This window comes from Juglans regia, chromosome 14 (assembly GCF_001411555.2).
Source record: "Juglans regia cultivar Chandler chromosome 14, Walnut 2.0, whole genome shotgun sequence".
NCBI classification, from domain to species: domain Eukaryota; kingdom Viridiplantae; phylum Streptophyta; class Magnoliopsida; order Fagales; family Juglandaceae; genus Juglans; species Juglans regia.
This window is the reverse complement of record NC_049914.1, coordinates 27936610-27958996: the sequence shown is the minus strand read 5'-3', so window position 1 is coordinate 27958996 and position 22387 is coordinate 27936610. Positions and strand designations below refer to the sequence as shown.

At 35.9% G+C, this 22387-nt stretch overlaps 2 protein-coding genes across 3 annotated transcripts; one reads left to right on the top strand and one right to left on the bottom strand.

The window, feature by feature from the left end:
• Positions 1–3990: 3990 nt before the first annotated feature.
• Positions 3991–6751, top strand: LOC109001632 (phytoene synthase 2, chloroplastic-like). 2 transcript variants are annotated; one of them, XM_018978984.2, is made up of 7 exons: positions 3991–4172; positions 4311–4455; positions 4744–4794; positions 5269–5441; positions 5669–5904; positions 5992–6184; positions 6521–6751. In XM_018978984.2, exons 1-7 carry the CDS (start codon positions 4131–4133, stop codon positions 6683–6685), a joined length of 1005 nt encoding a protein of 334 aa, XP_018834529.1. In that variant the 5' UTR covers positions 3991–4130; the 3' UTR covers positions 6686–6751. The 2 variants fall into 2 exon arrangements, with proteins under 2 accessions (XP_018834529.1, XP_018834528.1); XM_018978983.2 differs by having other exon boundaries at positions 3991–4455.
• Positions 6752–8022: 1271 nt separating this feature from the next.
• LOC109001658 (serine/threonine-protein phosphatase PP2A catalytic subunit) lies at positions 8023–20671 on the bottom strand. Its single transcript, XM_018979024.2, has 11 exons — positions 20354–20671; positions 18782–18838; positions 15478–15561; positions 13991–14062; positions 11532–11603; positions 11171–11211; positions 9994–10060; positions 9020–9211; positions 8844–8933; positions 8644–8751; positions 8023–8530 (listed from the first exon to the last, which is right to left on the bottom strand). Exons 1-11 carry the CDS (start codon positions 20438–20440, stop codon positions 8465–8467), a joined length of 936 nt encoding a protein of 311 aa, XP_018834569.1. The 5' UTR covers positions 20441–20671; the 3' UTR covers positions 8023–8464.
• Between the last annotated feature and the right edge of the window lie 1716 nt (positions 20672–22387).

Here is a 22387-nt window from a genome sequence, read left to right as displayed (position 1 = left end):
ATTGATTCAGACCCAGAAGAAGGCATAGTAGCACTATGTTCCATAGGGTTCAACTGCAATTTGAGATAAATTATGTTACAAGTACACAAATATATTTACATAGGAGCAGTACTTTAATTCCATATATATAAATAGAAATATCTGCATTTGTTGTACTGCTAGCATGGGGACAGCTATTTAATATATTGAAAAACAAATTCAGCTCATGCATTTGTTGTACTCCTTTTTTTATAAGTAAATGTTGATCCTTAAAGCTACACAATAATATATAAGACGAAATTAATTGGCAGTTGGAGATAGGGCAAAATATGTGAATTCTAATCTAGAAAGAAAGCGATCATACATGAGATCAACTACAATTAATGTCATTTCCCCTTAGTCCAAAGATCCTAAATTTATTTTGTTCTTCCAAATGAAAGCTCAGTCTCATAAATTGTAAAAAGTGCTATTTTTTAAAGATACAAATGTATATTTAAACAAGAGAATGAGATCCAAAGCATTTTAAGTAGCAGCATAATTCTTGGAAGCATTCCCATTTAATGACTCGTCCTTCAAATGAACATGGGACCATTTCAATGACAACCAACCAAATTAGTAAGGGCATGAAGAAGGTCGAACAAAATATGAAGTCACCTTGCTTAACTTGAACGATTACTATATAGTAGATAGGATATAACCCGAAGACAATTTAAGCAAAACACTTAAAGTAAAACAAATCAACAGAACACGAATAAAATTGCAAAACTATTGGAAGTTTTGACGGTGGTGTTGGAAATAATGACGATAACAATAATACATAAGAGCATTTGTAGTGGGCTCGGCAAACCCACTGCTTGGCTATACTTTAGCCAGTTCCCTTGAAAACCATCATATAATGAACTAGTTAAATGAACAGTTAAAATAGCTAGAGTCATTTCCGGAGGCCAAAACTGTTGACCCAAATTTGCTGGCCATTCCATTTCTTTGCTTTTTTTTTTTTTTTTTTTTATTTCTTTCGTGTCTCTCGCGCTTTCTTCTTCTCTCTTTCACACCTCTACCCTCTAAGAAAAATCAGAAGCTAGTTTTCATTCCTGAAAGCTCTCCTCATTCAAGTTCATTCCTGAAAGCTAGTTTTCTTCTTCTATCTTGACACGCACAAATCAAGAAATGGTCCAAACATTTGTTATTAGATATACCAGTTCATTGAAACTCGGTCTGCAAGATACAACCCTGTTTGGGCATTACTTATTACAGCAGCCATTTCAGATTTTGAAAGCCATAGACCGCAAGAAACAGATTAAGACCCACTACGAAGAATTTCAAACAGAGACACCGAGTTTGTGTGATTGATATTACCCAGAACAAACAAATCCAAAAATCATAAACTAAAAATCACAACAATCAAATCCTAAACCTTCAGAGACCAAAAATCCCACATCAGAACAAAAACACCCACAGAAACACCCAAAAAACCCACATCAGAACAAAAATCCCAACTATCCTTACCTTCGATCAGTGTTTTTCGGCGCTTGTAGAGTGAGAGCTGCGACTTGGGAGAGAGAGTGAGTTGCGAGAGAGAGTGAGAGCAGCGAAGAGTTTTTAAGTGTGAGAGTGGCCAGAGGGCTTCTGAGTTTTTAAGACGGGTAATACCCGGAAAAAGGCAAACGAGTCGGCCAATTCCGACACCGAATTTGTGTGCAAAGAGGTCGGGTTTTCGGGTCGAGTGGGTTTTTTTTTTTTATCAGCCCTAGTCGAACCCGGGTCTATTGCTTGGAAGGCAATTATCCTAACGGTTGGGACTACAAACGCCCACAGGATGACAACTCTGATTGGCTCAGTATTTATCTTTCTTATTTACAAATTCAGATAAATCGGTTTCAATCTTTTGATTTCTTGAAGGAGATGGAACGTTGTTTTTCTTTTCTCCCTCTTTTTCTTTTGAGAAATTCTATATACAGTCATGAGTAAGAAACTACGTGTGCAATCGTATTGATAAATAAAAGTAAAAAGAAAAAAAAAATTATTTTAAAAAAGATATTATTATAATTTTAATTTTTTTTTAAACATTATTGTATGGGCTTGTATAAGCAGTCTCCAAATGAAGATTGTATGTAAACTAACTCTTTTCTTTATGGTCAGTGGGAAGTTTTATTTAATTTTCTTTAGAGTTGTAAATGAATCAATCTGTTCGATAACCCACTCGGTACTCGCTAGGTTAAACTCGAATCGAACTCGATTCGAAAAAAAAAAAAAAACTCGCTCGTGAAAACAGATACCTACTTGAATTGTAAATAACACATATCCGATAAAACTCGACTCGACTCGACTCGGCTAAGGCTCGCTCGTTTATGCTCGAGTAGATTCGTTAGCTCGACTCAATTAAAACTTAGTCATATATTTATAAATATATACATACGCCTATGTATATATACACATATATATAGTAACTAATAATATAAGCAAACCAATTTTATAATTAAATATATAATATGTAATCTAATTACTTATGTCTATATAGTGAATATACTTCATAAATATATTTTATAATTTGTATAATAATTATTCAATAAAACTTAATAATTTAATATACTAGTATGTGGGAATCATATATGAAATAGATATATGCTATCATATTAAGTGTATGTAATAATAATATATGTAGGCATATAATATATTGTTATTTTAGATAAATATCAACTAGTTAGATATTAATTATTTATAAATTTTATAAGATTTTACAATTTAATAGAGATTCTACTTGTTAGTTGTATAAATTTAATATTTTATTTTTTATTTATTTTTTTAATTTTTTAATTATTAAGTATTAAATCTTATTCAAAAAATAAAAAAATCCACAATTCGAGCTCGAGACTCGAACTCGTTTATGGGACGAGCTTGAGCTCGAGTTAAATGTTTAGCTCATCGAGTCGATCTAGAACAAAGAATAAAAAAAAATCTCGAGCTCGAATATTTTGAGTCTAGCTGAGCTCGGCAAACCAAAAACCGGGACTTGGCTCGATTACAGCCCTAATTTTCTTGCATGGTGAATTGTTGTCACTTGGAAGAATGAATTTCACTCAAAGTGAGTGGAGGACAAAACGTGTGAAATGAAACAATAAAGGGTTTGAGGGCTGAGGGAATCAGAGGTGATCAAGATTCCAAAATGAGGCTACACAATAGGAGACAGATTTTGTAACAATAATAATAATCTAGAAGACTGTATGTTTTTCTAGTTGGCAGCATCATGTGCAGCATCTTTAGCTATATATATATATATATATAGAGAGAGAGAGATTTCTTGTTTGTACCTAAGAAAGTGCCAGCTCTTGAATCATGTCATAGAATCCCTCACAAGATTTCTTGTTTGTTCCCTTTCACCAAACAAGTTAAAACAATAATTAATACATAGCTCATTGCACAAAGTAGCATAATAACTTCTGAGGTCATGAAGCAGATAGATGTAACTCCCAAATTTTGACGGATTAAACCATCAACCTTCGGTGTATTTTTATGACCTACTTTGTTTTATTCAATGGACAGTGGATACTAGAAACCTTGGAAGTACAGTAACAAAGTAAATGTCTCATTTGATTATGCAGTTCAGATGAGATAAAATGAGATATTTTGTTGAAAGTTTAATAAAATATTATTATAATATTATTTTTGTTTTAGAATTTAAAATTTTTGTATTATTTATTATATTTTGTGTCAAAATTTAAAAAAATTATAATGATTATATGAGATAAGATGAAATAGTTTGATTTTGTATAACCAAACTAGCGAGCTCACGATAAGATGATTTTTTTTTTTTTTATACATTTAGGGGAGGGAGGGTTTCGAACTCCAGACGTTCATTTTGGAGATTGGAGGTTATGTCAATCAAGCCGCATGCCTTTGGCATAAGATGAAATAATTTGATTGCTTCTTTATTGGCCCATTTGTAGCATATGCCGCATTGTGCATTAAAGTATTATCTAAACGAGACAAGCACAGCGCAGAGAGAGAGAGAGAGAGAGAGAGAGAGAGAGAGAGACTTCATATCCTGGAGAAAGCACCAATATATGTGAATCACTGAATTCCTACAAATGATTCAATGCAACGAAATTTCTCTCTTATGTGCCATATCTCTAGAAAGGAACTAGCATTGCCAGATGTGTTCAATGAGTTTGCTTGCTGCTAAGCCCTGTATCAAGGTTAGCACTGGCAAATTCCCATCTCGAAACTCCATAATTATAAGATCAGAAGTGGCTATGGCTCCCCAGCACAGCAGCACACGCATTTTTCCTGCGTTATCAAAGCATGGCATTCCTCTTGCTGATTTACATGTGCAGGAAATTGTAAAAAGGCAGTCACAGAGTAACAACTTAGCCCGGGAAGATCCATGTAAGAAGCAACGGTTCCACCCTATGTTTCTTGAAGAAGCATATGAAAGGTGCAGGAACATTTGTGCAGAATATGCCAAGACCTTCTATCTAGGTCCAACTTCATTTCCATTCTCTCATTACTCATTAGTTCGACAAGGTTATCCAATATATTTAGAAATTCCTGAATTCTAACTGACTAGAATTTTCTGAAAGCCATCAAATTTTCTCTCATATGGTTAAATGATTCTCTTGTTATGTATGAAAGTCAGATGTAAATACTTCAAACAGATTCCAAACTTATTCATTATCTTTGCCTTCAAACCAGACTCTGCTTTCTACTTCAATCAAAACTTTTTAAGCTTCGATATTAAGTTTGGTTTGGTCTACTGTCATGATGCAGGAACTTTGCTAATGACCGAGGAGAGACAGAAAGCCATATGGGCCATATATGGTAAGATGTACCCTGAAATTTTCTTATACACAAGTGAGATAGATATTGATTTTCAAGCAAATTTAAGGATATATGTAACGCACCAGATTTAAATGAGAGGGTGATGGTTGAGATCCCACATTGCATAGGATGGAGAAGTTCTTTCATAATATTGGCTAGTCCTTTGAAGCGTAAGATCAGATATGGCTTGAACTTTCCTTGAATCATTATAAAACAAGTCTTTATAACAGAAATCATGTACATAAGAAAATTTATTATTGTTCATGTTTCAAATGACAATAAAATATCCCCGTGCAGATTTATCAGTGTATTTCAACCCACTGCCAAAGTAATACCAACATCATCTTGACACATGTTAAAAGGTTCAATTCAGAGCAATTTAACTGAACCTAAAGCCCTGCATCCACTTAAAGCAATGCTAATACTGGCCACTGAAATAGCTATGTTCTTTTTTTGTGAATTGCTTCTCTGCAGTCTGGTGCAGGAGAACAGATGAACTCGTCGATGGCCCTAATGCTGGTTATCTGAGCTCTGCTTCTCTTGATAAGTGGGAAGAGAGACTGCTAAACATTTTTAATGGACGCCCTTATGACATGCTCGATGCTGCGCTAACTGATACAGTTTTCAAGTTCCCTTTAGACATTAAGGTGCTTAGGATATGAATCTCTGCCTTTTAATCTTTTGCAATGTTTAAAACCATTTATTTGTGCACTTACCATATTGTTTTCATGTTCCCTTCATAAAATTAATGAAAAAATAAATCTTCAATTGATAATTTCTTCTGAAACTTCATGCATCCCATTCTTTCCATGGAATTAACAGATTTCCACTAGCTTTTTCAGTTTGACAAAATTTTATTGCTCTTCAACCATAGCCATTCAGGGACATGATTGAAGGAATGAGAATGGATACAAGGAAATGTTGCTATGAGAACTTTCAAGAACTCTACCTTTACTGCTACTATGTGGCTGGAACTGTGGGTTTAATGAGTGTTCCAGTGATGGGAATTGCACCAGAATCTCCGGTTTCTGCTCAAAATATATACAATGCAGCACTCTACTTGGGTATAGGAAATCAACTGACCAACATCCTCAGAGATGTAGGAGAGGAGTAAGTTTGACCTCCTGTACTGCACTCGCACTTTATTCACTCCACTCAACCAGTCTATTCAACATTTTTTCATCTTTCCTCTTTCAGTGCTTTAAGAGGGAGAGTTTATCTTCCCCAAGATGAGCTTGCACAGTTTGGACTCTGCGACAAGGATATTTTCTCAAGGAAGGTAACTGATAGATGGAGAGAGTTCATGAAAGAGCAGATTACAAGAGCAAGGTTCTACTTCAAACTGGCAGAGGTGGGGGCTTCTCAGCTTGACAAGGCTAGCCGCTGGCCAGTAAGTATCTACTTTCATTTAGACTCTTCATATTTAATGTTGCTCCTGATTCTTCCTTCCATTCAAGTTTAAAGCGCAATTGCATCGTGTAAATTGGGATCTTATTGGATTCACTCATTCAGAATTGGATATTTAGAAGATTCTTCTTCAAATCATCTTAGAATGCTAGAAAAGCAAATTTCCAATTTAACTATGATCTCTCCCATATCTTGATGTTGTACATTCTTGATAAATTCCTAGCTAGAAAGTTTATAAACAAAGAAAGAAAGGGGAAGTGTAAGGATGGAGCCATGGTTTTGCAGAAGTTGGTGGGAATAATTTGTGGTGATGTTGCAGGTATGGTCATCCTTACTATTGTATCGGATGATACTGGATGCAATTGAGGGCAACGATTATGATAATCTGACAAAGCGAGCCTACGTTGGAAGGAGTAAGAAACTTCTCATGTTGCCTCTAGCATACACTAGATCTCTATCCACCTCAATCTCGATCCTTCACTAACAAGGCATTTTGTAAATAGAAGTAATATCATGTGGGTGTACTTTAACAATGTTATTGGAGCTTAATCATGATCACCTTTCTGAAACTCCTAAATTTTTATATGACTAGTTTCTCTATTATTTTGGAAAGCTGTCTTCTTCTAGCTTACTAATTTCCCAACATATGATCAAAAGCCAATCGCATATCAGTACCATAGTACATGCCTAAGGGCTCAAGATGTTCTTTTCTTTTCTTTTCTCTCTTTTTTAGGCAAAATATGTTTAAAAGCATCATTACAAATAAGGTGGGTCGCATCAGAAGGACCTTTGCCATAATAAAAACTAGGGAAAAAGAATTGGGGCAAAAGAGATGGAAATGTTTATGATGTTTGGAGAAGATGCCAATTCGTGCGTAATTGCATTTGCACCATGCGAAACCTTTGTGATATTCCACTTTGAATTTACCTGGTGTATATTGATGATGAATTGAACTGTAGATAAGAGTTGCCAAGCATGGTCCGCCCACAATCGTTAAGGAGCTTTCAAGACCAACTTGGCTATATTTAGAACACAAACCCATTTCAACTCATCTCAAACTTTTTATTGATAAAACCTACTACTTTTTTAACTTTTCATAAAATAAAGTTAAACTCATCTCAAACTACTTCATGCATTTTAAATACATATCTCAACTTATTTACATTTAAACACATCTTAATAAGATCTATAAAATATTACTATTCACAAATCAACTTAGATCATCTGAGATCATCTCACCATCCAAACGCAAGCCGGCCTTGTTTAGATTGAGATAACATCTCAATTTATCTCAACTAATCATTACAATTTTCTCAAATTTTTACACAAAAAATAATAAAAAAAAAATTCAACCTTTTTCAAATCTCAAAATAAAAATAATATTCTAATAATATTTTATTCAACTTTTATCTCATCTTAATTCAACTCAACTCGCTGTCCAAACCTCCCCTTAGGTGAGTTAGCAGGCTCACAAGGGGGAGTACTCATTTCTTACACCTCGGAGGTGTTTTCTAGAATTCAATGTTTCTAATCAAACAACAAAAAAAACAAAAGAACATAAAGCTGAATACACATCGGCACATTTGGATACAACAGTCAATCCCCATCCAATAATTGGAACATAAACCTTACATCAGTAACTTAAGGCTATGTATAATCAATGAATTGACACACGAGAATCATCTCTTAATGCTACAATTTATGAATTTCAAATACATTTCTATCGGTTTTGTTAAACGTAATCAAATCTTATCAAGTAGTAAGTACTGTGAAAGAAAAGAGGAAACAAAATATAGCACCAATTCGTGAAAAAAAAAATCGTTTTTGAGTACCAAAATTAGAAACCTATAAATTGAAACGTATAATTCAGACTAACAGGAAAAAAATATTATAAAAAGCACCCATTATAAGAAAAAGATTACACATCATCCCTCTACAGAACCCCAACAAAAACCACCATCCTTCTACAGAAAAGCAGGGGGGGAATTGAAAGACAAGAAAAGGAAAATTCGGTGCTAAGAAATAAACGATGCCATATTGTTTGCTGGATTTGGTACATAAGCTGCTTTGGTGTCGCCAGTTCTGCTCCTTCGTCTCCGAGAAACCGAGAGCATACTCGAATAAGTAAGCAATCACAGTAAGCCCCACCTGCACATTTACATGCTTTCCACCACCCAGCCACCAATAGCAAAATTATAAACTTTAAAATCTGATAGAAGCCCTCAATGTGAAGCACAGCCAATTCAGCAACTAATTAACTGAATCATAGGAAGTAATCAGGTGTTCTCCGGGTTACATCAGGCTCTCCCCTCCTTGGAGCAGGCTCAAACTGCACCCAAACAAAAAACGTTTTCATTATCACCTATATTGCAAAGATGGAGTTCAAATGCCAGCACTGTTCACTGATTGTGGAGAGAGAGAGAGAGAGAGAGAGAGAGCAACCTGAATGAATGTATGGCCCTTGCAGTCATCAACTTCCAGGATGGATGCCATGTTGCCACAGCGATAACAATAATTAGGTGCACTAAATATGGTAACCACTTTTTGTTCCTGTAACAAGTAATACACATTAAAGACACAACTCCCAATTCCTAACAAAACTCAGTCAATCAAAACCTCAACATAAGCTTGTAAGTCCTTACGTGACCCCAGTTATATCCTTCCATAACCAGCTGGTGAGCTCTAGCAATCAGCTTAAGGTTGTTAGTATGGTTAAACTGCTCAGATATGTCCTGCAAAAAGATTCCAGCAAACAGATCAATAAAGATTGGAATTAAATTGGAAACATGGATTAAACAAAAAGCAGAAAATAAACCACCTGGCCAAAGGTGTATCCGGCACCTCTAGGTGAGATACCCCAACCACAGCGATCATCTGGGTCAGACCATAAAAGATCGCACATGGGTCCCTCATGAGGAACTTCTTGAACACGATCAAAGTTACGAATGTTATCAAGGGTTTCAATGGAAGGGGACAATCCACCATGCAGACAAAATATTTCAGATTCAACCTTGAAAATTGAAGGAAATGTTAATATCTCGCCACAGTATCATTATCAAAACTTAACAGTTAACAAACTACAATGTATCTAAAATTAATCATTTGCAATGATAATTGAAAACTGAAAGATGGTCTGTAACTACAGCTCAATAAGATGAAGAATTATGAAGCAGAAAAAGAAAAATAATATATAGTTCAAGTTATGAAGAAGTAACAGGTCAGAAAAAGTTAGTAGCCAAGTTCTCTCTAGCATAAAATGAAATCCACACGGCAACCATACAAGTGTTTGCAATCTACATTCTTCCAAAGCATGTCCATCATGTGATCAAAGCTCTTTACAATTGAAGAGCTTCTATTGATGCTTCAACACAGCATTACCAGCAGGGTAAGTGCATAAATATCCAGTTGGACAAAGGGGTGGCCAGTTGACAGCTGTTATATCATGATATGATGTTAATGACACTGCATTAATGATCATAAGGAGGTTGCAAGAAGCAGCTAATAGTTTCTCTTTTTTCTTTTTCAAAGTTCTTAACAGATAAAATTTTATGAGTCCTGAAATTCAGTTATTCATCATGGATTGAACTTTGGCTAAACAAAGCTTCATCATAGCTATTTTGATCAGATACATATAAATGGTTCCTTACTATAACTCAAGATTGTTCTACTTCCTTGTCTACTAAAATGCCAACAACAGTGCACACTAGAAACTCGAATCAAACAGGTGCAGGATAGCATTACCCTACAAGCATTTAAAGCAACAAGGAAATAACAATATATAACTATACTAACCAATGCTGTCAGCGGGAAATAGTCAAACAAATCTGTAAAGATCTTCCAAACATTGGCATTACCATACCTGAAAATAAATCAAAGAGAATTTACCTTCAGAGACTACTGGATAAGATATTATTGAAAGAAATTAAAGAGCTCAAAGGAGGTAGGTCGGGAGTAGGATTTACATTGAAGGGTCTAGCTGTCCATCTTAAGGTAACAGATTTCCAAAATTGAGTACTAATACACACACAACCCTTTTACAACTCCCTTTACAAGTATGTTAAATTGAGTGCATTTTTGTAAAATAACTTGTAAAATAATAGGAGTATCATTATTTACAAATGTGCCATAAATTTAAAACAGAGTAGTAAAAAATTGTAGAAACGCTTGTCTTCATCACTTTCCATTTATGAAACTGTTTTATCCCCTATAAGCTGGGTTTGAGTTGTTGAATTTATTTTAGTAGTTATAACATTTTTTTAGAGAAATGCTTGGTCTACACAGAAATCTTGCACAACAAATCTATACACTAGCGTGGCTTAATATGATCCATCAAATAGTAAAGCTCTTTTTATTGTGAAGTAGATCTGATGGATCATGTTAAAACACATCAGTGTGTAGACTTTCTTGTGTAAGATTTCTGTGTAGACTTAGCACTTCTCTTTTTTTATTCATCTTCTATTCAGCAGTCTCTGTAACATGGATCATTTACCACCTACAAAGCCCTCGCCAACCCGGCACAGTTACCTCAACATGTTAGGTGTATGTGAATACAAATTAAATTACAGAAAAATCATTAAATGTTCCTTGGGCTCCATTTGGTAGGACAAAAGGGAAGAAGGAAGAGAAAGGGAGGATAGCAAAAAAGGAGACGAGAAGAGATTGGTTTCCCATCTTGTGTTTGGTACCAGGGGTGGAAAAGTGGAAGAGAGAAAAATAGATCTTGTTTTCCCTTGATTAGAAAAGTTGAAGTATCACGATGAGGGAAAGATAATAATTTAAAGAATTAATATAATAATGGGAAAATGTGGGAGGATTAAAAAGTGTAGGCATAAAATAAAAACAGACCAAACAATAAAAAGGGGAAAATGCCATGGAGCCTTGAAATAAAGTCACAAGTAAAGATATATCATGCATTAAAATAGTAGTTTGAAATGAACCCCAAGCAAACCAAAGATGCAAATAAACTCACTTTCGAAGGCATTCATCATAGAACCCATAAACTTGAGTAATCTGCAATGAGAAAATAAGGCCATAATAAGCATAAACCACTCAACGCAACCAAATAATAAATCGAAAACCATGAAAAAGTAGCATTGTAGAAGAGTTAACCAAACATTGCATTACAATTTAAACCTTGCAACCCAGACGAAAAAAAGTACAGAACCCCAAAATGAACCTCCTAATTATAATAAAACAACAGCTTTATGACCAGCTCCTACTAATAAATGACATTTGCAATAATTTTATTATCAGAAAAGGAAAAAAAAACATTACAATGTCTTTACACAAGAACAAACGGTAAATAATGAGAACATAAATTGAAATTATACCTGACGGCTTTCATGATTTCCTCTCAGAATAGTAATCCGTTGAGGATAACGAACTTTCAATGCCACCAGAAGCTGAAGAAAAGAGTTAATCAGTACCACAACAATAGTTGCACCTCAAAAAAGTCACCAAGCTAAAGAAACGCATTGACAACAGAAACAAAGAGCATTAAGAACATTCTTTATTACCAATAGACCCGAATTATCAAACTAAACCAGATTCAGACATATTGAATGGTTATTAAACAAGACCCCCATTGTATTGAACAGAACTATATGGTACATTCAACAAAAGCACATTTGAACTTATAATAATTTGACAACCAAAACAATGTAACCTTACAGGCAACACACATCACAATGTAAGAGATACAGCAACCTTATGACATATGCAACCCCTCCTCCATGCAGCAGCATATTCAAGAAAATGGACAATACATAACAACCAGAGCCTTGCGAATGAATAAAATTACAGCCATTATTTGTCCAACTCAATTATAGTTGACAATTTTGAATGTCTCATTCTGAGAGCGTTTAAGGTTCTGCTTGTTGGATAAAATATTTTCGATTGACTGAAAGTTTCTTGTCCTCAGAATAGCGAAAAACTTTGTTGTTAAAAATATATTAGATAGGGAAGTTTCACGGTGATTGGCGGTGGAAGCCAAATATGGTATCATGTGGGGATGATGTTGGATAAAATATTTTCAATTGACTGAAAGTTTCTTGTCCTCAGAATAGAGAAAGACTTCGTTGTTGAAAAGATATTAGATAGGGAAGCTTCACAGCGATTGGAGGTGGAAGCCAAATATGGTAGCATGTGGGGATGATGGTGTTCCAATGAGGTCAATGGACATTTTGGGAGTGGAGTGTGGAAACATATTAAAGACGGTGGGGGGACTTCTGTTTTATTGGCAATAAAATGCGTAAAGGATCTAAAATAAACATGTGGATTAACGTGTTGTGCGGAGATCAGCCTTTGAAGACTTCCTTCCCAATGTTTCACTTATCCCAATACAAGGAAGCTCTGGAGGTGGAAGCCAAATACGGTATCATGTGGGGATGATGTTGGATAAAATATTTTCAATTGACTGAAAGTTTCTTGTCCTCAGAATAGAGAAAGACTTCGTTGTTGAAAAGATATTAGATAGGGAAGCTTCACAGCGATTGGAGGTGGAAGCCAAATATGGTAGCATGTGGGGATGATGGTGTTCCAATGAGGTCAATGGACATTTTGGGAGTGGAGTGTGGAAACATATTAAAGACGGTGGGGGGACTTCTGTTTTATTGGCAATAAATTGCGTAAAGGATCTAAAATCAACATGTGGATTAACGTGTTGTGCGGAGGTCAGCCTTTGAAGACTTCCTTCCCAGAGTTTCACTTATCCCAATACAAGGAAGCTCTGGTTGCAGATCACTCACAGATTTCTGACAAGACAGGATTGGGAGACAGAGATGTTCTCTTCGTTCTTCAATGAGTTGTTTTTCTATAGGTGGAGAAGATATGGTGATGATAAAATATGTTGGACTCTGTCTAAACGAGTAATCTTTGAGGTTAAATCCTTTTTCAATGACTTCCCACCTACCAACCCCAAAAAAAAATAAAATAAATAAAAAAGGCTCTTTATTTCCTAATAAGTGTATTTGGAGAAGCAAGGCACCTTCACAGGTATCATTTTTGTTTGGATGGCAGCCTTTAAAGGCCTTAACAACAAATAATTGGAGAAACAGGCATATTGCAATCATGGGTTGGTGTTCTATGCGCAAGCAAAATGGGAAAAGCATTGATTACATTCTGCTACATTGTGAGTTGGGTAGGAGCTTATGGACAACAATATTCCGCACTTTTGGCTTGAGTGGGTCATGCCCCAGCAAGTGGTGGAGTTGACGGCATGTTGGAGGAATCCTTATGAAGGTTACAGCAACTTCACAGTTTGAAAGATGGAGATCATAATGTCATAATGATTACATGGATTGGTGTTCTATGTACAAGTAGAATGGGGAAAGAATTGATAACATTCTGCTACACTGTGAGTTGGCTAGGGACTTCATGGACAGCAATATTCAGCACTTTTGTGCTTGAGTGGGATATACCCCAGCACGTGGCAGAGTTGATGGCATGTTGTAGGAATCCTTATGGAGGGTCATAAGTTAGGAGTATTTGACAACGATGCAATGCTCGAACTTGTGAAGATAAAGAGAGGACATGACAGAGTTGAAAGCAATTATTGGATGGCTGCTCACCATAGCCCTCAATTCTCAAATTTTCTAGATTTTTTAAAGATTTTTCTCTTTTTCTACTTATTTATAGTTAGGTGTTTCCCTTTATATATTTCCTTTGTACTTGGGATGACCTTTGCACTTTTGATGAAATTGTGTTACTTATTAAAAAAAATCATAAATAACAGAGATCTTTCAAAAGTATTTACAAAACCAAAAAGTAAAAGGTATAAACTTATACTTACAGTGACAGTTTCAACCGAATAGTAGCCACGATCGACATAATCTCCCATAAACAAGTAATTTGTATCTGGACACTACCAACAAAGAAATGCAGCCAGAGATGAATATTAAAGTTTTGAATGTCAACTGATCAATATAATCCAAGCAAAGACAAATGAGGTGACAAGAAACCAAAGTAAATGCAAGACGCTTAAATAGATGACATGTTCTACCAGGGAAAAGTTAAATATATTAAGACAATAAAAAACTTAACCAAATGAGGATTCAGATAAAAATGTCACGTCTTGCAGTCACAGTAATGCAGAAAAGTGATTAGCAATATGGGCTCATGGGAATATAGAAGATGAAAAAAATATCCTTCATAGCACAATATTTGTGATGCATACCCTATGTGGCACAAAGACTCTAGTAGCATACATAAATGGCATTACACTTATAGGCTAGGCCACAAAAGTTTGGAGGCTCACTATCTATCTGGAGAAAAATTTTGAACAAAGATGATGACCAAAAAATCCTGCAAAACAAAACTATCATTTGAAGAGAGAAATATCATTCTTAAAGCAAAGTTATTGGTGAATTTATTGTTGGAAACTCCCAAACTCTCAACTTTGTAACAACTTCATAAGCTAACTCATGAACACCCTCAAGCGCCAGTTTTATTGGATTTAAGCACTTGCCAACTAGTGACCAGTAAACAAGGCAGACTTCTTGATAAACCAAGTCCATCCCACTTCCTCAAGACATAAATAGTTGCATAGTTAGACACCTAACCGATGAAGGGTTAAGAAATGACTTCATTAGAACAATATTCTCCCAGCGGAGTTTCATGGGTTGAATTACATAAAATTATTGGGCAGTCTCTGCACCAAATGTTAGAGGAATGTAGCAATAGACCATTTTATATACATAACACACATGCTTTATTAAGGTTCCTCTAATTTTACCATCCTTCTCATTTTCTTCCCGACGTCATGACATCGCATTCAAAATTTTATAAGTAAAAATTAAGTGAGACACATCACAAGACGCGCTATTTGAACTTCTTGGTTCACTTCTCCAAAGCTCTAGAGGCCTCATACACACGTGCAATAATGATCAATATTAACACATCATTAAGCCGAGAAACTACAATTAGAGAGTTTCATTTTTAAAGGCAGTTAAATCATAACACCCATAAGTCTCAATCAGTAACTGATCACCATTCAGTTAGCAAACATTACAAGAGTAGAATAGGGGCTGAACCAGATTTTTTAATATGGGAAGGCAAAATTATAAAAAAAATTTAATTTAATTTAAAAAAATAAAAATAATAATAAAAATAAATAAATAATAATAATAATAATAAAAGAGGGGGAATAATTTCATACGATCAACCTGATAAAAACCTTAAAACATATTTTTTTAAAGTCAATTTTTGAAATTCTCCTCCCAAAAGCCTATAGCTGGGTCCGCCCCTGAGTAGAATCCTAAGCCCCAGTCAGAAAAATACCTTCCCTCCAATGCGGAAAAGCTCTGCAAGATCGTGGAACTGCCCATGAATATCACCACAAATTGTAACAGGACTTTTAACAGGCTGCAGTGTCAAAAAATAAACAATTACAACTTGCAGTCTGGTAAATGAAGCTAAAACCTGGTGATGCAAGAAAAACAAATCATGCATGCAGAACAGCAGCAGAAAACCACTAATAACTTAGAAGCTTGGATCATTAAACGTAGTACAGACATTAATTCTACATTCCAATCATAGCTCAGCACTGATAAGAGCCTGAATCCACATGGTTCAACCAACGAAGTGAGTACATAAGAGGAAATGGAGACCCACAATAATACAGAAGCTAAAGGTCGTTTTAAAGAAACAGCTTAAATATTTTTTAATGCTGATTCCATTAAGGAATCTCTCTTTCATCACTGGTTGAGTAAATAGAATCATAAAGAGCAGAAATAGTGGGGAATCGGTAGACCATTTACTACTACATTGTGATTTTGCAAGGGGCATATGGAATTACTTCTTCAGTAGCATGAGACTAGCTTGGGTAATGCCGGGAAGGGTGGTGGAACTACTAGCTAGCTGGAGAGGGATAACAGGGACACCACAAATTGCAACAGTGTGGAAGATGGCTCCTATTTGTATTTTCTAGTGTATTTGGAGAGAACGAAATGGTAGACTTTTTGAAGATTGTGAACGTTCCTCGAAGGATTTTAGTAGATTTTTTTGGAAGACTTTATTTATGTGGGCCATTGCTTTAGAGTTAAATAGTCTCAGCTTCCATAACTTTGTTGTAACAGTTACTAGTTCTCAAATGGGTGTACTCATATGTATACCTTTGGTGTACTTGGGCTATGCCTATCTTTATCAATACAACTATTTATTAATTATAAAAAAAAAAAGATGGGATTTCATTATTCAAGAATTTCATTACATTTAGGAAGTTTTCGCAGTTGTTTGTTTTGAACTCTCTTCGTACGTAAAACCCTAAGGAAACCGCCGCCACCCTTGTCGACAAGTGACCTCTCACCGACGTCACAGACAAAGCCAACAGGTCCCGACGACTTCACTGAGGGCCGTCCGACGTTGGTCCTGAGGAGAGAGAAACCACCACGAAGCGTGAAAACCCTAAGGAACCAAATCTGCCCCCACCCACCCTTGCCTGCGAGAGACACCACACCGTCGTCATAGATGAAGTTGACGGACCTCGGCGACTTCACTGAGGGTCGTCCGACGTCGGTCCAACCTCTGGCGACCTAGATCTCGTTGTATTGTCTCTCAGAGTACTCCGACGATCATCCTGAAGGTTCCGCTGGTCGTGCCGTCGACTCGAAAGGCTCCGAAGAGTACTCCGACATCTCCTGTGAGCATGATCTCAGTATTGCAGCTGGAGCCCAAGACAACTCTGCAGTGCTTGCAGCTGTCAAAGTTAGCCCAACGGATTTCTGATCTTGTTTCTCTGAGATGACAAATAGTTGTTGAAGAAGGAGAGTGGGTTAGTATGGGTTATTATATGGAGTTGGTCATAGAATCTAAATCATTTACACTGGTGAAGGAGGGGAGCATGTTGGGCATTACTGAAAGGAGTCAAAGGGTGATATCTAAGTTGGCAGTGAAGGAGTATGGTGGTGGTGGGAGGAGGAATTTTATTTTCATTCATGAAGAGGGGGGCAGTGGTTGGAGAAGGATGGGGGAGGTGCTGCGTCATTTTTCCTTCGGCAAGAGAGGGAGTGACGGTTTGGAAGGACAAGGTGCTGCAAGGCATGACTCTGTCAGGGAGTCGCATAGCAGACATGTAGGTGGCGTGGCAGAGAGGGAGAACTTAGAGGTGCATAAAGACCCAAGTACATCCTCGGTGACGAGGCGATCCTATGCGGCAACTATAAAGACAGGTTATGATTCGGGGGTTCAGATAGTGGAGGGTCTGCAAATCACACCTCAGGACCAGCTTGTCAAGATGCACAATTCTTTAAAGGAGATGGAAATCCAACTTGTTGAGTTGAAGGCAGCAATAAATTTCTTGTCTACGAAAATAAATCGACTTTCAGCTGGAGGCAACAGGGTGGTAAGAAACAAGATAGGCCTGAATCCTTTAAACTCATAAAAAGGAAAATGGAAGATCAAATTCAGCCCTGTCCCTATAACCAAATCCAACAGAGTATAGCGGGTCCAAAGGAAATTAGGGTTATTTGAAGCGGGGTCTACATCGGGTATTAGCGTAGAGACATCAGTAATAGAATGTCATTCGCCTCGTGTAACACAGGATAGACCGATAGTCGGTATTACACCCTTGGTCCCCGAAAAAACTATGGCTCCCTCATCAGAGTTGAAGGAAAAGGGTGTACTGCCGAGGTCTGAAGGAGATGTAGGATAAGCTATCACCCCAAAGGTGAAGGGACTTGTTGTCACCTTAGAATCTCCAATGGGGACCCCGATACCATTGGAGAGAACCAATGGAGCTACTGGAAAACCAATGGGTTTGGCATTGGTGCTTTGTGTAGAGGAATGTCTAGAGTCGGGAGTGCAATTGGATACTGTGTCTGGGGATATTGTGGCTCCCCTGGTCTCTCTCCCACCAATAGCGGATTGGATTCTGCTTAAAATTAACGAGATTCAACAATTCATGGGAATTTCACACTGAGGATGTGAATACCAATTTAAAGAACTAATTACTGCTATCGAGGCAAGCCGCACGCTTGAAACCAAATCAAGTTTCAAGAAAAGTAAGAAGTTACAGCGTCTTTTTTTGGCAATCAACTACAACACTAAGGGTGGTAACTCAACTAGAGGGAAGTCTAAAGGGAGGGCATTGTGAATACGGGAATCAACGTGTTGGGGTTGATGTTCGGGTAAAGTTTTAGTTCTACGGGAAACAAAGGTTGGGGTCGGGTCTGGTGTATTTTGGATTTTTTTTATGGGCTTTTTGGGTCATTAGGGGCTATTTGGGTCCTTTTGGGCAAGATTTTTTTTGTATACATTCAGTGTATTTGGTTTTTCCTTTTGATATATACAATATTTTTACTTATAAAAAAAAAACTTATCAAAAAAAATAAAAAAAAGAGCAGAAAATGCATACAATTCATCAATTAATTTTTTTATTATAAGATGTATAACGACCTCTGAGAATAATCTACACTCTTAATAACGCTACAAATAGATTATTTGCTATGTCAAGATCTTTGTTACTTGAGACGGGTGTATAATCCAAAAAGTTCGAAACATCTAAAGCAAGATCAAGCAAATATATGAAAAGATCCTTGTCATTTATAGAAACATCACAAGAATGGGAAAAAAAAAAAAGACACACCTGGACATTGCTTTCTTCCATTAATATCTCCTTAGCCTTATCGCACAGCCCCCTTACCTACACCGATATAACAAATTAACAACCATTATTGATGGAAGAACCATTATAAATAATCAAATAAAAAACAATTATTGATAAGGAATATTTTAACAATCTAAATTATAGATAAGTGAATCAAGATCATTGAAAAAACACATTTGCTCAAAGTAAATTCTAAACCACAATAAATTATAATGTCACAAGAAAATCAAAAGGAGAATAAATGAGCATGGCTACATAGACAAATGTCAAAAACATCATACAGAGTCGCTGGAACTAAAAAAGCAAGCTAAGCATCTAAAAACACATAACCAAACAAAACTCCATCTAACAAAAGCTGAAACACCCGTTGAAGCCTAAAAACTGGTCCTTCACTCACAATCAACTTGCAGAATTTAAGCTGACATTCTGAAAGTTAATTGCCCAAATTTTCCAATTTTCAAGTAGTTTCCAATATAATCAAATTCCATAGCCAATTATCTTGGGGAATGCAGTGCTTTCAATCCTGACACTCTACAATGTTCAACATAACCAAATCCAATTAAAAGGAATAATCTATCCAAAAGATAATATAAACCCAACTTTAGACAACATGAGACTAGGCTTTACAATCATAATAACAGTTAATGTCATGCAGCTTTTCCCATCAAATGTGTAAATACAGCTTATCTGCAGGAAACCATTAAAAAGTCGGGCGGTAAGCACCAATAGTAGCTTTTTTTTATAAGAGTTTTATCGATAGCAAACTAGGCAAAATCTCAAGTACTAGTAGCTTTTAAAGTAAGGAGCTCATAATCACATAAAGACTGCCACGATGACTCCCACTTCTGTACTCTATAACCAAAAACAGCCCAGCATTCAGTGTGAAATGCTATTGGACTGTATCGTAGCAATTAGCTATCAAGATTTGCACATTTCACATCGAAGAAACGGGAAATAGTGGGTTTATGATGGGAAGTGTTGGTCCATTTTTCTCTCGCAATGGGGGTTCTCCTGTCTCTGTTAATTGGTGTCATTTTACAGTCTTAAGGCGCCGAAATCTAAAATGGAACGAAGTGTTCCGAAGAGATGAGGAAGAGATAAAAAAGTATCATCTTTAAACTACAGCATACTTGGGTGTCAAGATAGTCTGAAGGATGTTTTATTGAAAGATGTTTTGGTGCTACCAGGTAGTCTATGTACTTCATCTCCAGTCCATGTATACTGAAAAACACGCATGGGAGTCGAGACAAACAAGGCCCTATTCGACACACACCCTACAACGGATCTGATTCAATTACCAATAAATCGAGAACCTTGCCACCAAATGTATCCCAAGAACCCCTGACTCAGCCAATCTTACAGATCACGCGCGCGCACAAAAAGAAAAACATAAATTCTTCGATCCGGCTCGCAAAAAACCCCCAACAAATCAAACCCGATCCGTCGTATTTCACGATAAATGAAACCATAGATCTATAAAAACCACCCAAAGAAGCACAAAGGCTAAAAATTTGAAATAAAAGAGCGGAAGATCAAGATGCAGAAAAGCACCTCCTGCTCGGACAAGGGCTTGCACTGCATGAGCTGCGAAATCTGCTCGTCCAGGTTCCCATGTGTGCTGGAAGGGACCGAATCCATGCTCTCCACCTCCTTCCTCAAAACGCACCGGTTCACAGATCAAGATCCCTTCCAATTTCACCCAAAAAAAACTCGAGATCTCCGAAAACCCTGGCAATCCTCGTCTCCTGGTTCTGCTTTCTTCCGATAGTCTCAGAGAGAGATAATGAAGCCCCCGAGAGAGAGAGAGAGAGAGAGAGTGGTGAAGAAACCAAAATGCTTTTAATTGATTTTGTATTTCCGAGCGCTCCTTTGTTAGGGTGAAAAATGGATTTTAGCGGTTTAAATTTTCTGAAAAATATGAGATTGGTAGTGGTGGTTGGGTTGTTTGATGCGCGGGCATGGCGCGTGAGTTCGTAGACAAATTAGGATTAGTGAGCTTGTTTGAGGAAGGAATTGCACGCTCTATCTGAACGCGTGTAGGTTGATGCATGTAGTGCATACTTTAAAAAGGTTGTGGACGGAAATGGCTGTGGGCTCGTAGCTTAGGAAAGACCATCAAGACACTGATGCCTATGCAAATGCAAATGCACATGCACATGCACACTCACTCATCTCTTACAAGATTTCCATGTTGCATTACGACTAATAAGCTGATCTCTTGTCCATTCAATTAACGATATCACGATGCGAGGTTTTTTATAAAAAATTCCCTTAAAATAAATTTATAAATTAATATAATTTTATCTATTACATCATATTTATTTTATTATAAAATAATTTTACAATCTAACGTATAACATCAAATCATGATAATTTATAAATTTAGTTTTATTATATTTATTTGTGGATGAAGTATTTCTCTTATTTCATTTCATCGTTATAATTTTTTTAAATTCTCACATAAAATATATTAAATAATTTAATTTTTAAAAATTTTAAAATAATAATAATATTATAAAATAATATTTTATTCAATTAATATAAAATCAACTCATCTCATCTCATTTCATCTTATTATCCAAATAAGCCTTGGCCTTATTGGGAATGTGGTTCAAAAATTTAATTTGCACCCTCGATTAAAATCACAACACATCAACTGGTTACTTGATTCTAAATTACGTATTGCTTTAGTTTATTTCTTGTGTTTTTTAAAACAAGCCATTTTTCAATTAACTTAAATCTGGATGTGGTGTCCTCAAATAAAAATACAACACATAAGCTAGTTTCTTGATTCTTGATTCTAAAATAAGCATGTCCCATTTGGGTTTAGAGTTAATCTCAACTAATATCATCTCATCTCATCTAATCATTACAATTTTTTTTAAATTTTCACACAGAATATAATAAACAATTCAAAATTTTCAAATTCCAAAATAATAATAATATTAAAAAATAATATTTTAACAATATTTTATTCAACTTTTATTTCAACTCATTTCAATTTACTATCCAAACTATGGGTGTACAAGAATCGATCGAATCAGCCGGAACCGATGGAGAACCAATCGGCCGGCAGGAGGAATTTGGTGAAACTGATGTTTTCACCAAACTAGTAGTCAAAATAGTGATTGGAAATTACTTTAAAAGTAATTTAGGGTTAGTAATTTTTTGTTGGAACTTCCTGTTTTAGAGTTTAGGTTGTGTTTAGTTATTGAACCAAATTTAACTCATCTTAAATTAATTATTGATGGTACCTGTTATTTTTTCAATTTCTCATAAAAAAACTAAATCCACATTAACCTACTTCATACATTTTAATCTAAAAAATTAAATACATATCAACTTAAAAAAATTAAACTCATTTCAATGAGACTCACAAAATATTACTATTTATAATTCATTTCAACATCTAAACGTAACGATAATAATTTTATGTGATTTAGTTTACTTTAAAATTTGTGTGACCATGAGATGATAACCTACGATTGGATTACATAAAACTTTTAGCTCCTCATGTTAAAGTTCTTCCTAATAATTTGAGGGATTTAGGGCCTATTTGAAATTACGTTTGGGGTCGTAAAAAGT